Genomic DNA, 16,279 nt, shown 5'->3' with positions numbered 1-16,279 from the left:
CCTGGGATGAGGGAGTACAAAATGCCCCTCACTAGATGCCCTGGTATTATGATTATGTATAGTGCTACTATAAACTATTTGGGCCAGAAAAGAGAAGCATGCATTTGGTTAACATTAACATTAATAAACAATGTTTATTATGAAGATGGTCAATTTTACATATTTTGAGCCACAAAGAGGACGGACCATTAAATGGAAGCAGAATTTGAAAAGTTCAATGAATAAAAGTACTTTTTTTCTACCGCTTGTCCCTTTCGGGGTCGTGGGGGGTGCTGGAGCCTATCTCAGCTGCATTCGGGCAGAAGGCGGGGTACACCCTGGACAAGTCCCCATCTCATCGCAGGGCCAATCGCGACGTTACAATATTTGAGCAATGATGAGCAGTGCGCAATTGCACAGGCGCGCACCTTAGAGGGAACATTGGTGGTGTGCCTCCGGATTTTTTCAAGGCAAAAAAATGTGCCTTGGCTGAAAAACACTGGTTTAGAGGAGCTGCTGTAATGTACGCGCATGCGCGGCACCGCCAGTGACGTTCTCGCTCCACTGTCTCTTTAAGAGGACGCTGGAAGGCGGAAGTCAAGCAAAGCGCTTCCACTATCAAAACAATTAATTGGTGCGCAATGGGCGGCTGTGCTGGCAGGGAATAACATTTCCTCCTGTCGTCCTTTTAGAGTAGCTCCCGTTTAGAAACACACAATGCTTCAACTGAATGACACGGTGGAGCCGGAGAGTCCGGGGGCTGCGGTCCTCCACCCGGCCCAGGTCGAGGAAGGGGTGGAGGTCGCCTTCACGCCGCTGGAGGCCGGGCGGGGTCTGGGCCAGGGAGCCTGCTGCGGGCCCTTGCAGACGCTGACGCCTTTTCACGTACACAACCCCACCATGCAGGCCAAAGTCAAGGACTATTTTGTGTTCAGGGTGAGATGTTGCGTGGCAATGTTTGTCGCGAGAGTGCGTGGTGATGCTGTCTGACGTGCGTGGTCCATGTCCACCCCAGCCAGGTACCATCGAGCAGGCGGTCAGCGACATCCGGTCTGTGGCCCTTCCCTCTGAGGATGGAGAGGTGCTCAGTGTGTGGCTCCTGGCTCAGTAAGTCTGCTTCTTGTTACTGTTTGTTTCCCCCCATTTGCTTACACACAATTTTACTAACTGTGTTGTCTTTTTTCAAAAGGATTAACACACTTTTCCAAACACCACATTCAGTTTTCTTAATCCCTAGAGCAGGGGTGATCACACTTTTTCTGCAGGCGAGCTACTTTTCAATTGATCAAGTCGTGGGGATCTACCTCATTCATATATATAGTTTATATTTACTTATTTATGAAATATATGTTTTTGTTAACAAGTTAAAGGTGTTTAATGATAATGCAAGCATGTTTAACACATATAGTTAATAAATTAAAGGTGTTTAATGATAATACAAGTATGTTTAATACATATAGTTAATATTGTTAACAAGTTAAAGGTGTTTAAAGATAATGCAAGCATGTTTAACACATATAGTTAACATTGTTAACAAGTTAAAGGTGTTTAATGATAATGCAAGCATGTTTAACACATATAGTTAATAAATTAAAGGTGTTTAATGATAATACAAGTATGTTTAATACATATAGTTAATATTGTTAACAAGTTAAAGGTGTTTAAAGATAATGCAAGCATGTTTAACACATATAGTTAACATTGTTAACAAGTTAAAGGTGTTTAATGATAATGCAAGCATGTTTAACACATATAGTTAATAAATTAAAGGTGTTTAATGATAATACAAGTATGTTTAATACATATAGTTAATATTGTTAACAAGTTAAAGGTGTTTAAAGATAATGCAAGCATGTTTAACACATATAGTTAACATTGTTAACAAGTTAAAGGTGTTTAAAGATAATACAAGTATGTTCAACACATATACCGTAGTTAATATTGTTAACAAGTTAAAGGTGTTTAATGATAATACAAGCATGTTTAACACATATAGTTAATATTGTTAACAAGTTAAAGGTGTTTAAAGATAATACAAGCATGTTTAACACATATAGATTCCTTTCTTTCATGAAGACAGAATATAAGTTGGTGTATTACCTGATTCTGATGACTTGCATTGATGGAATCAGACAGTAGTGCGGATAACGTCCGCATTTTCGAATGGAGGAGAAAAAAAGTCCTCCTTTCTGTCCAATACCACATGAAAGTGGTTGGTTTTTGGCATCTTATTTGTCCAGCTTCTGTACTCTTTTGTATACACTTTACAAGAAACACATTGTCGGCAAACTCCGTAGCTTGCTAGCTTATGCACGCCAGGTTTCTGAGACTCTTATTTTGTTAGCGCAACTGTGCAGTCGGTCTTTGGAGTTTTGACGACAGGTACGGCGCCAGAGTCTGTTGAAATAAAGTGTTTCTCGCCTTCCAGTCGGTAATTTTAATGAGCTGGCAGCAGCCAGCGTCATCTCAGAAGACCCTCGGGTGCCGTGAATGTCAATCAAGTGACGAAAGTGACGGCATAGTGAAGATTTATGATCGCTCATTTCTAGGACTATTTTTTTAATGCCTGGCTGGTGATCGACTGACACACCCTCCGCGATCGACTGATAGCTCGCGATCGACGTAATGAGCACCCCTGCCCTAGAGGTTCTTAACCTTGTTGGAGGTACTGAACCCCGCCAGTTTCATATGCGCATTCACCGAACCCGACCCGGAATCATAAAATGATGTTATTATGTTAAAGAAATACTACTAAAGGTATGTTTTACAAACAGAAAGTTACAGGAATGTACACACTCAGTGGCCTAGTGGTTAGAGTGTCCGCCCTGAGATCGGTAGGTTGTGAGTTCAAACCCAGGCCGAGTCATACCAAAGACTATAAAAATGGGACCCATTACCTCCCTGCTTGGCACTCAGCATCAAGGGTTGGAATTGGGGGTTAAATCACCAAAAATGATTCCCGGGCGCGGCCACCGCTGCTGCCCACTGCTCCCCTCACCTCCCAGGGGGTGATCAAGGGTGATGGGTCAAATGCAGAGAATAATTTCGCCACACCTAGTGTGTGTGTGACAATCATTGGTACTTTAACTTTAACTTTTTAACTTTAACATGATCCCATGTTTACATCTCATTGTGCAACGTGAATGTTTTGGTGGGAACCAAATGCGATATCTGAAAGGGGTACACATTATTTCCAAAGTAGGACCCCCCCACCCGGACATATAATACGAGTACACAGCTCATGAAAAACAATATGTTATAGTCATTGTAAGTGGGCCAAAACACTTATATTAGAAAATAACCTCATGGAAATGACTGCTGTAATTTGATTAAAATCATAAAACATTGAACTTGTTATTTAGTCAGGTTTGGGACAGGTGTGCTGCAGGTGCACGTCTGACGTCGCTCACATGTGCTCCACCGAATGCTCAAGGAGTTTTTGCATTTGCTCACACATACGGAAAATTAGAGGGAATATTGTTTGGGGGTATCCATAATACACCGACAGGGAGAAACTTTTGTTTACACGATGAGTCAGGCGTGTCTTGACCTCCGCGGCGGAGGCTCTGCCGAACCCCTGAGGCCGACTCACCGAACCCCTAGGGTTCGATCGAACCCAGGTTAAGAACTACTGCCCTAGATTATTTTGCAAAATGACACACTTTGGTCAAAACATGCCCATTCATCAAAATAAAGCAAGCATTTGTAAAAATGCAGTTTTATTGTCATCTCACTCACACAGACTTCAAATGATAAGACTATTGGAGTGAGTTACCCACAACAGTGATGAATACAAAACCCATTTGTAAAAAACCCTATTTTACTTAGTGAAATTTTCAAACATTTTCACGTTTGGGGCATTTTGCCCGACCTTTTTAGCATATGTGATGAATGATTACTGTAACTTGACAAAATATATTGGCAAATCCACAGCAATCGTCATTGTTTACTTTGAAGTGGGTCTATACGTAAGGGCCTAAAGAGAAAGTAAAAATATCCTGTAATCTTTTCAAGAACTGCTCAACAACGATGCTGCAAACTGCAAATATTCAGTTTTTTTCCATTTGCTTACACACAATTTTACTAACTGTGTTGTCTTTTTTCAAAAGGATTTACACACTTTACCAAACACCACATTCAATTTCCTTAATCCCTAGATTATTTGCAAAATGACACACTTCGGTCAAAACATATGCCCATTCATCAAAATAAAGCAAGCATTTGTAAACATACAGTTTGATTGTCATCTCACTCACACAGACTTCAAATGATAAGACACTATTGGAGTGAGTTACCCACAACAGTGATAAATACAAAACACATTTTTAAAAAACCCTATTTTCCATCCATCCATCCATTTTCTACCGCATGTCCCGTTCGGGGTCACGGGGGGTGCTGGAGACTATCTCAGCTGCATTTGGAAGGCGGGGTACTATTTTACTTTGTGAAATTTTCAAACATTTTCACGTTTGGGGCATTTTGCCCGACCTTTTTAGCATATGTGATGAATGATTACTGTAACTTGACAAAATATATTGGCAAATCCACAGCAATCGTCATTGTTTACTTTGAAGTGGGCCTATACGTAAGGACATAAAGAGAAAGTAAAAATATCCTGTAATCTTTTCAAGAACTGCTCAACAATGATGCTGCAAACTGCAAATATTTACAGTTTTTTTCCATTTGCTTACACACAATTTTACTAACTGTGTTGTCTTTTTTCAAAAGGATTTACACACTTTACCAAACACCACATTCAATTTCCTTAATCCCTAGATTATTTGCAAAATGACACACTTTGGTCAAAACATATAAAAAATTAAGCAAGCATTTGTAAAAATGCAGTTTGATTGTCATCTCACTCACACAGACTTCAAATGATAAGACACTATTGGAGTGAGTTACCCACAACAGTGATAAATACAAAACACGTTTGTAAAAACCCCTATTTTACTATAAGAAATCACATGTTTGGGGCATTTTGCCTGACCTTTTTAGCATATGTGATGAATGATTACTGTAATTTGACAAAATATATTGGCAAATCCACAGCAATCGTCATTGTTTACTTTGAAGTGGGCCTATATGTAAGAAAGTAAAAATATCCTGTAATCTTTTCAAGAACTGCTCAACAATGATGCTGCAAACATTTATTTTTACCACAGTCAGGTAAAGTAACATACCACAGGAGTCAACAATGACATGCAGTACAAATTAAAATCTGAGACAAATAAAAAAGTTTGAAACAAAATCTGGAGATAAAGATGTGTGTATCATAATCCTAGTGTGTGAGAAAATGGGTGTATCACAATCGTTATCGGTGCAAGATGAGAAGGTGTGTGTATCACAATCCTTATATGTGTGCAAGATGGGAAAGTGTGTGTAAAGCATTGTGTGTAATATTTCGCAAAAACTGTGAAGCAGAGTCTATGCCTAATATTAGGCAAATCTGCACAGCGGTTTTGTTTACTGTGTGTAGACTTCGTTAACTGTGTGGAAATTAAAAATGTAGTGTGTAAGCACTTGGAAAAAACTGTAAACACTGTATGCCAGGGGTGTCAAACGTACGGCCCGAGGGCCGGATCAGGGCCGCAAGCAGGTTTTATCCGGCCCGTGTGATGAGTTTGCTATAGGGCTGGGCGATATATCGAATATACTCAATATCGCGGGTTTGTCTCTGTGCGATGTAGAAAATGACTATTTCGTGAGTATTCGATTATACGTTCCCACGCAGTTGCTTTTAGCTGCAGGCATTACACTACAGGCTTTTCTCACTCTTTCTTGTCTCTCCTTCTCACAGAGAGATAAAACAAGCGCACCTTCTTACATACGCCACATACTGTCGCGCGTGCAACGTCATACGCCCTCGCTGAGCAGAGAGGTAGCAGCATGGGTAAGGTTAGCGGTGGCAGGTGGTGCAAGTGAAGCGGTGCGAGTGTTAATACGAGAGAAAGAAAGATGCGAATCTGGTAACAAATGGGGGAAGAATAATTAATTCCCAAGAAAAACAGCAGGGGGTCCATCATCTGGCGGTGGTTTGGCTTCAAGCGGGAAAATGTTGAACAGACAACCGTAATATGTAAAGTGTGCTACTTTTTGTACAAAAAGTAGCACCACTACTAATTTGTAGCATCATTTGAAAAGTCACCCGCTAGAGAATGAAGAGTGCTTAAAACGCTGCATGTCAACATCTCCGGCCGTTGCCACATTCAACAAAATGCCGAAGCAACCAGTACTGACACAATTGAGCCTGGCGTTTTCCATTTCCACATCAACACCATATGAAAAAAATATTCAACAACTTAAGGAGATAATGTTCGCAGTAACCTACCACATAGTGAAGGACATACCCTATTGCGCGGCTAATTTTTATTTTACAGTTATTGAAATATCTTGTGTGACATCATGCACAAAAGTGCACTTTATTTGTTTTAAAATATTGTAGTGGCATTCTGTATAAAAAGTGCACTTTAATTTAGTGTTTTGATGTGTCATCTTAGGGACATCATGAACAAAAGTGCACTAATAGCTTGTTTTAAAATGTATCTGACAATCTTACACTTTCTGTTTTGAGATTACATGAATGTTTGTGCCACTGCTTAATAACTGTTTAATAAATACAGTTTTGGTAAATTGACTTACCGTATTTTTCGGACTATAAGTCGCAGTTTTTTTCATAGTTATCCTGGGGGTGCGACTTATACTCAGGAGCGACTTATGTGTGAAATTATTAACACATTACTGTAAAATATCAAATAATATTATTTAGCTCAGTCACGTAAGAGACTAGAAGAATAAGATTTCATGGGATTTAGCGATTAGGAGTGACAGATTGTTTGGTAAACGTATAGCATGTTCTATATGTTATAGTTATTTGAATGACTCTTACCATAATATGTTACGTTAACATACCAGGCACGTTCTCAGTTGGTTATTTATGCCTCATATAACGTACACTTATTCAGCCTGTTGTTGACTATTCTTTATTTATTTTAAATTGCCTTTCAAATGTCTATTCTTGGTGTTGGGTTTTATCAAATACATTTCCCCAAAAAATGCGACTTATACTCCAGTGCGACTTACGTATATATGTTTTTTTCCCTTTTTATTATGCATTTTCGGCAGGTGCGACTTAAACTCCGGCGCGACTTATACTCCGAAAAATACGGTAGTTGTGATTTCCCTCTCTGCATGAAAGTTTAAAATGAGCATATATTAATGCAGTATGAAGAAGAATGTTTTAATGTAGACACATAGAATCATCATACTGCTGTGATTATGTGCATCAAGTGTTCATTCAAGGCTAAGGCAAAATATCGAGATATATATCGTGTATCGTGACATGGCCTAAAAATATTGCGATATTAATAAAAGGCCATATCGCCCAGCCCTACTTTGTAGATGATGCTACATATGTACAAAATAAACCACATGATGTTAGTACATCAGTTCGAGGAAAATGATAAAATTACATAACATCCTGTAATTTGATTTTGATAATTTGAAAATTAACACCAATGAGTTAACCGATGAACATTATCACATAATTTATTCAGAAAATATAAATAACGACAAACTAAGTATAAATACTATTAACCGCAACAGGTATTTGTAAAAAAACAACAACAAAAACATGATTTGTACAATTTCAGAATGTGCTTGTTCTATTTTCAAACAAAGAAAACAATCCGAAGTTGTCTTTATTTTTTAAGTTATCATGCCGTGATTTTACAAGTCCATTTGGGAGTAGATTTTTCTCCATATGGCCCCCGATCTAAAATGAGTTTGACACCCCTGCTGTATGCCAAGTGCTTACTCTTGTTCAATATTCCATAAGCTACGTATGATGAAATGGTTATTAGTTTCCTTTTTTTTTTTTTTAACACAGTTTTAAAAAAGAATGGCATCTTGCTTCAATAGCACTGCTGTACTACCCTTGCACAAGACATTGTACATTCTCAGAGTCATCTTTGTGTACGAGCAATGTTCCCTCTAATTTTTCATGTGTGTGAGCAAACGCAAAAACTCCCTGAGCATTCAGTGGAGCCCATGTGAGCAACATCAGACGTGCACACTGTGGCTACACCAGCAGCACACCTGTCCCAAACCTGACTAAATAACAAGTTAAATCTCTATCCATCCATCCATTTTCTACCGCTTGTCCCTTTCTGGGTCGCGGGGGGTGCTGGAGCCTATCTCAGCTGCATTCGGGCGGAAGGTACACCCTGGACAAGTCCCCACCTCATCGCAGGGCCAACACAGATAGACAGACAACATTCTTTTATTATTATAATCAAATGACAGCAGTCATTTCCATTTCTAATATAAGTGTTTAGGCCCACTTACAATGACAATAACATTATTATTATTATTATTAATAAAAATATTGTTTTTCATGAACTGTGTACTTGTATTGTTTGTCTGGGTGGAGGTCCTGCTTTGGAAATAATTTGTTACCCCTTCAGACATTGCATTTATTCCCCATTAAAACATTCACATGTTGCACAATGAGATGTAAGCAGGGGATCGTGTGTACATTCCTGCAACTTCCTGTTTGTAAAAAATATATTTTTATTAGTATTTATTTAATATACTAACAGCATTTCAAGATTAATATTTATAAATCAAGATTCCTAATAAATTACACTAGAATAAGCACACATTTGATTGGTAAATCATAGTGTAACGACCTGGAATTACACTTTATGTGTGGCTGTAAACACATCACTGGCTAAGTGCCATATGTGCATGTGTTGGCGCATGTGTTGATATAACAAAGTTGGTTTTGGTCTGGTTTGTACTGCAGAAAATGACCACTTTTGCTAGATATCTTTTTTTTTTTTACTAATGTTTTGGTGATGTGTTTATGGCCGACAATAAAGAGTTTTGCTCAGTAAAGTGATGGATGGAATTCATGTCCTCAAAGCGTCTCGACAGACGTTACAATATTTGAACAATGATGACGAAAACTGTTTTCTCTGTCGTGTCCGTGTCGTGTCGAAAATTGTTATGCGCTTATTTTTTTATTTGATTTTGTGCGTGGCATAGATTTGCCGTGCGCAGAGGACGCTTGAGCGGTGTGTAATTGCACAGGCGCGCACCTTAGAGGGAACATTGTGTACGAGTGTATTGTTTTTGTTAGCAGCAGCCTAACCCGCCCGTCGTGTTTGCAGAATAGACCACTGGAATAACGAGAAGGAGAGACTAGTCCTGATTACAGACCGGTAAGTCTGCTGCTGTACGCCTGACGTCACGTCTATGAGCAGTGAGCACTCCTTAACGTTCAGTTTGGATTTACAGGTCCTTGCTGGTGTGCAAGTATGACTTTATCAACCTGCTGTGTCAGCAGGTGGTCAGAATCTCGCTCAACGCCGTCGACACCATCTCGGTGGGAGAGTTTGAGTTCCCGCCTAAATCCCTGAACAAGTACGCAGACTACCTTTTTAATACAGCTTTTGTATGTCCTTCAGTTTTTGGCATAATGTATATTTATTTGTCAAAAGGTTGCTGGAGCTGTAAATCACGCCGTCACTACTAGGCAGCACACGCCTCACATGACATACTGTACGCCAGCTTAAGCTGCTACAAGGGCAATATGGCCTAAAATCTGTATTGCAATATACAAAACCCAAAACCAAATGTCTATCATTTATGTTGCACAATCTAAACATTGTTATTGTGCCATCTATTAGTCAAATGAAAATGAGAAAAATAACTGGTGGACTATAATAAAAAGGGTATGTATCTCTCCAGATCACTTGTGTATGACAAAAAGAAAAAAATACATTTTAATACAGGTATTTTGTGACACCAAATAGACTTAGACAAACTTTAATGATCCACAAGGGAAATTGTTCAACACAGTAGCTCAGTTACAATGATGGAAAGTGTAAGGATGGAAAGGACAGTGCAGGTATGAATAGACTAATATAGCGATAAAAAAATCTAACATATATACGAATATATACATATGTGTACAGAATAATATATATATACAGATATATTATATTATGTCTATAAAATATATACAATATATACCAGGGGTCACCAACCTTTTTGAAACCAAGAGCTACTTCTTGGGTACTGATTAATGTGAAGGGCTACCAGTTTGATACACACTTAAATAAATTGCCAGAAATAGCCAATTTGCTCAATTTACCTTTAACTCTATGTTATTATTAATAATTAATGATATTTATCTTTGTGGGAACACTGATCATCTTAATGATTTCTCACAATAAATATATATAGAAACAGATAAATATCAATATGCAACACTTTATTTTTATATTTTCTCTCAGTGCACATTTTTCAAATTGAACATTTTCAAATGAGCACTTCTAAGACAGTCTTGTGAAATCACAATATCCCATTTTAACTAGCTAGCCACTAACATTTTTTAACAAATCATGAATTACTTTGCATCATGTTTGTACAAATAATAACTCATGTAAAATACAAAAGTCAACTCTCAAATTTTTAAATAAATCATGTCACACTTTGAACTGGACTATATTTCTAACAAAGACAAATCATTATTTCTTCTAGATTTTCCAGAACAAAAATTTTAAAAGAATTTAAAAGACTTTGAAATAAGATTTAAATTTGATTCTACAGATTTTCTATATTTGCCAGAATATTTTTTTTGAATTTTAATCATAATAAGTTCGAAAAAACAGAAGCTAAAATGAAGAATTAAATTAAAATGTATTTATTATTCTTTACAATAAAAATAAAAAAATTTACTTGAACATTGATTTAAATTGTCAGGAAAGAAGAGGAAGGAATTTAAAAGGTAAAAAGGTATATGTGTTTAAAAATCCTAAAATCATTTTTAAGGTTGTATTTTTTCTCTAAAATTGTCTTTCTGAAAGTTATAAGAAGCAAAGTAAAAAAATAAATGAATTTATTTAAACAAGTGAAGACCAAGTCTTTAAAATATTTTCTTGGATTTTCAAATTCTATTTGAGTTTTGTCTCTCTTAGAATTAAAAATGTCAAGCAAAGCGAGACCAGCTTGCTAGTAAATAAATAAAATTTAGAAAATAGAGGCAGCTCACTGGTAAGTGCTGCTATTTGAGCTATTTTTAGAACAGGCCAGCGGGCTACTCATCTGGTCCTTACGGGCGACCTGGTGCCCGCGGGCACCGCGTTGGTGACCCCTGATATATACAATATACAATATATACAACACATGTACAATATTACAGTATATGTGACAGCAGCAGCATAGGGATATAGGGACACAAAAGCACTATTTTCAGTGTACTTGCATGACGTCTTGTTGCAGGAGAGAGGGTGCGGGCATTCGAGTCCAATGGGACAAGCGTCCTCGGGCCTCTTTCATAAACCGCTGGAACCCGTGGTCCACAGATATGCCGTACGCCACCTTCACAGAGCACACCATGGCCCACGCTGACGAGAAGGTGGCCTCACTTTGCCAGGTACTCACATTTATTCTTAAAACGAAGGGTGTCTTGATACAACTCTTTCACTTCCGATATATCAGAAGCCTGAGTATTGTCGATATCAATATTAGTTCGATGCGATATCAGCAGAAATCATACATACTTTTATTATTTTAAATTGGGAAATGTTTGAGGAAATGAAATTAGTCAAACCGAGAACAATAGGAGCTATGACCTATGTATTATTAACAGTCTGCAATGGACATACGCTGTCTTTAAGTTGAAGTGATACATTTTTTTGGGTGAAGACACCTACCGTATTTTTCGGACTATAAGTCGCAGTTTTTTTCATAGTTTGGCCGGGGGTGCGACTTATACTCAGGAGCGACTTATGTGTGAAATTATTAACACATTACCGTAAAATATCAAATAATATTATTTTGCTCATTCACGTAAGAGACTAGACGTATAAGATTTCATGGGATTATAGCATGTTCTATATGTTATACTCTTACCATAATACGTTACGTTAACATACCAGGCACGTTCTCAGTTGGTTATTTATGCGTCATATAACGTACACTTATTCAGCCTGTTGTTCACTATTCTATATTTATTTTAAATTGCCTTTCAAATGTCTATTCTTGGTGTTGGGTTTTATCAAATACATTTCCCCAAAAAATGTGACTTATACTCCAGTGCGACTTATATGTTTTTTTCCTTCTTTATTATGCATTTTCGGCCGGTGCGACTTATACTCCGGAGCGACTTATACTCCGAAAAATACGTTAGTTACCACGATAATTCATGAAGTTGCTTATGATGCAGTAAATTGAATGATGCAGACACGCTTGTTACTAGATACATTCTAATACGCCTTTCCTTGAAAGACGTTGTATCTATAAGTAATATGCAACTATGTTTATTTGATATTTGATTATATTGACGAATGTGGTGTTTTAGATTGCAATATTGTTCACATACAGTCGTGGTCAAAAGTTTACATACACTTGTAAAGAACATAATGTCATGGCTGTCTTGAGTTTCCAATAATTTCTACAACTCTTATTTTTTCGTGATAGAGTGATTGGAGCACATACTTGTTGGTCACAAAAAACATTCATGAAGTTTGGTTCTTTTATGAATTCATTATGGGTTTACTGAAAATGTGACCAAATTTGTTGGGTCAAAAGTATACATACAGCAATGTTAATATTTTGTTATATGTCCCTTGGCAAGTTTCACTGCAATAAGGCGCTTTTGGTAGCCATCCACAAGCTTCTGGTTGAATTTTTGACCACTCCTCTTGACACAATTGGTGCAGTTAAGCTAAATTTGTTGGTTTTCTGACATGGACTTGTTTCTTCAGCATTGTCCACACGTTTAAGTCAGGACTTTGGGAAGGCCATTCTAAAACCTTAATTCTAGCCTGATTTAGCTATTCGTTTACCACTTTTGACGTGTGTTTGGGGTCATTGTCCTGTTGGAACACCCAACTGCGCCCAAGACCCAACCTCCGGGCTGATGATTTTAGGTTGTCCTGAAGAATTTGGAGGTAATCCTCCTTTTTCATTGTCCCATTTACTCTCTGTAAAGCACCAGTTCCATTGGCAGCAAAACAGGCCCCGAGCATAATACTACCACCACCACCATGCTTGACGGTAGGCATGGTGTTCCTGGGATTAAAGACCTCACCTTTTCTCCTCCAAACATATTGCTGGGTATTGTGGCCAAACAGTTTAATTTTTGTTTCATCTGACCACAGAACTTTATTCCAGAAGGTCTTATCTTTGTCTATTTGATCAGCAGCAAACTTTAGACGAGCCTTAAGGTGTCGCTTCTGGAGCTTCCTTCTTGCGTGGTAGCCTCTCAGTCCATGGCAATGCAAAACACGCTAGACTGTGGACACTGACACCTGTGGTCCAGCAGCTTCCAATTCATTGTAGACCTGCTTTTTGGTGGTTCTTGGTTGACTCTTGATCATCCTGACCAATTTTCTCTCAGCAGCAGGTGATAGCTTGTGTTTTCTTCCTGATCGTGGCAGTGACAAAACTGTGCCATGCACTTTATACTTACGAACAATTGTCTGCACAGTTGCTTTCCTGACTTGTTTAAGTCAATGATTCGTTTTTTCAAATCTGTGTTGATTTCCTTTGACTTTCCCATTGTCGCGTTTGTAACTGAGTCTAATGACTGCATCACATGAGCCCTATTTAAATGGGCTCAGAGAAGTCAACAGGTGTCGTCAACCATAATCACTCACATGAAGTTAAGAGGCCATGCCATGAAGCTAATTTGATTTGATTGTAACTTTTCTACATCACCAAAATTGATAATGTCTGTTGCTGTATGTATACTTTTGACCCAGCAGATTTGGTCAAATTTTCAGTAGACCCATAATAAATTCATAAAAGAACCAAACTTCATGAATGTTTTTTGTGACCAACAAGTATGTGCTCCAATCACTCTATCACAAAAAAAACATTAGAGTTGTAGAAATGATTGGAAACTCAAGACAGCCATGACATTATGTTATTTACAAGTGTATGTAAACTTTTGACCACGACTATATGTGTGTCTAGCTTGTGTGCTTAGCTGTCGTGTAGCTATAGCTTACCATGTTTACATTTATTAAACGACTTCACTAAAACACAAGAAAAGACCAACTTTGTTTACTTATTGGAGGACATGTAAATGTTAACTGCGCTGCAGGTCTGCGTGTATCAAAGCTGATGTCGGAGATTTTACATGCAAGCCGATATCATTCGATGCTTGTTTTTTTTGCTGATATCAAGACAAATATATATATATATATATATATATTGGATTAGGACACCCCTACTTAAAACAAAAGTTTTATGAGGGGATCCTCCAAAAAAAATAGATAAATGTTGACAATGTTGAAATAATTGTCTAGAACAGTGGTTCTCAAATGGGGGTACGCGTACCCCTGGGGGCACTTGAAGGTATGCCAAGGGGTACGTGAGATTGTTTTTAAATATTCTAAAAATAGCAACAATTCAAAAATCCTTTATAAATATAAATAAAAACCTATCTTTTTTTCCAAATAGTTCAAGAAAGACCACTACAAATGATACATATTTTGCACTGTTATACAATTTAATAAATCAGAAACTGATGACATAGTGCTGTATTTTAATTCTTTATCTCTTTTTTTCAACCAAAAATGCTTTGCTCTGATTAGGGGGTACTTGAATTAAAAAACATTTCACAGGGGGTACATCACTGAAAAAAGGTTGAGAACCACTGGTCTAGAACAGTGACAATTCCCTATTCATTTTCTTGCAAGATCAACGTTTAATGGTTTTCTAAGATGCGTGGTATCTCTATGCTTTTTTTAAATTTTTTAAATACGGTATATATATATATATATATATATGTATATATAAAAAAAATATATATATATAAAAATATAAATATGAGGAGGATTCTGTGTTGAGTTTTTTCACCTCTCAAAGACAAAGAATGGTGACCAGTGGTACAGGCGTTCATTCATAGCCGGAAAGAACAGAGGCAGTGGCCACAATCCAGCTGAAAACAATGAGCCGATTGCTGCCTCGCTGACAAAATTAATCTCCTTACAATAACTCCAATGATTTTGTTTGGCAGCACATTTTTCTATCAAAGCCACTTTTTTGTTGGCAACAACAGTTCAAGGTCTAGGTTCTGATGGTCTTTGGTCATTAATCTCCTTGATTTCCCTCGCGACTGTAATGTTTGTGCATCCGTGGCTACTTTACATCTGTTTATCATTTGTCATTCTTCGGTCTAGCTGGACAACTTTCAGACCCAGCTGGTGCAGGCTGTAAAGAGAGCCCACAAGGAGCAGCCCATCCTCGGTCGGGCCAATGGAGTCCTGATCCTGGAGAGGCCCTTGCTCATCGAGACCTACCTGGGCATCATGTCCTTCATCAACAATGAGGCTAAGTTGGGCTACTCCATGACGCGTGGAAAGATTGGTTTCTAGAGACGGTTAGTCCAAGCAAGACACAAGCCTTGTGTTTTGTGCGGCGCAAAGTCGATCAGAGTGAGTTGTTGCAGCAGACAAGTGTTCAACCAGCTCAAGACTTGCATGGACACTTTTGTTTTTAAGTCATTTTCCTTCAAGAGCTGCCATACTTGCATGGGCTCCTCGAGTGTATGAAAACAGCTTTGGCTTTTTTTTAATACGCTCTGTATTTGTCTGAAACTGGCAGTCCTGTGCGACTTCTTTCAAATGAATATTTGGTTAGGGTGACGACAACGTTCATGGCCAAAGATGAGAAGTATGTTCAATGAATTTTAACAATCATGAGGCCAAACTTTTATGTGGAGTCACATAATTTAGAATGATACATATTGCTAATATGGGAATTGTGGCGATTAATTTGCACTTTCTTTCTGAATCACTCTTCTTGGTATCTGTGGACAATGAAAACAATAAATTATCTTATATGACTCTTCTTTCTACAGTCTCCATGTTGACCAAACAATGTTTGTTGACATACTGCAGTATTTTTCCTCTGTAAATATGTAAACTTGGATTTGTCTGTTTTTATTATAGGTAGGTCTTCTAGGGATGTTTCCAGATTTGTTGCACATGTAATTGGTTTATAGCTCATCAGTACAGTTCAAGTAACTTTATTTGTACCCGAAGGTAGATTTTTTTCACAGTGTAAAATACAGGAGAATGGCATAAAATAAACACAGGTATTAACACAAAACAGATCACAACATGACAAAGTACTCAAAAGTCACGTGAACAACAACAATAGACAGAGTAAAAGTTAATAAGACAGTAAGATACAACTACCATGATTTAATAAGTAGATAAAAATAAATATGCGCAATATAGCTATAATTTTTTTTTTAAAGAATAACTGCGGCTGGAAT

The 16,279-nt window shown here is 37.7% G+C and overlaps 1 protein-coding gene across 1 annotated transcript; it reads left to right on the top strand.

Annotated features, from left to right (window-relative positions):
* Positions 1 to 561: 561 nt before the first annotated feature.
* On the top strand, positions 562 to 15,850 carry tprg1l (tumor protein p63 regulated 1-like). Its single transcript, XM_061975835.1, has 6 exons — positions 562 to 915; positions 995 to 1,086; positions 9,153 to 9,203; positions 9,280 to 9,405; positions 11,269 to 11,422; positions 15,180 to 15,850. The coding sequence occupies exons 1-6, from the start codon at positions 697 to 699 to the stop codon at positions 15,372 to 15,374; spliced, it is 837 nt and encodes a 278-aa protein (XP_061831819.1). The 5' UTR covers positions 562 to 696; the 3' UTR covers positions 15,375 to 15,850.
* Positions 15,851 to 16,279: the final 429 nt, after the last annotated feature.

This window comes from Nerophis lumbriciformis, linkage group LG01 (genome assembly GCF_033978685.3).
Source record: "Nerophis lumbriciformis linkage group LG01, RoL_Nlum_v2.1, whole genome shotgun sequence".
Taxonomy (NCBI): Eukaryota; Metazoa; Chordata; class Actinopteri; order Syngnathiformes; family Syngnathidae; genus Nerophis; species Nerophis lumbriciformis.
Note: the sequence above shows the minus strand (reverse complement) of the source record. Positions and strands in the feature narration are given on the sequence as shown.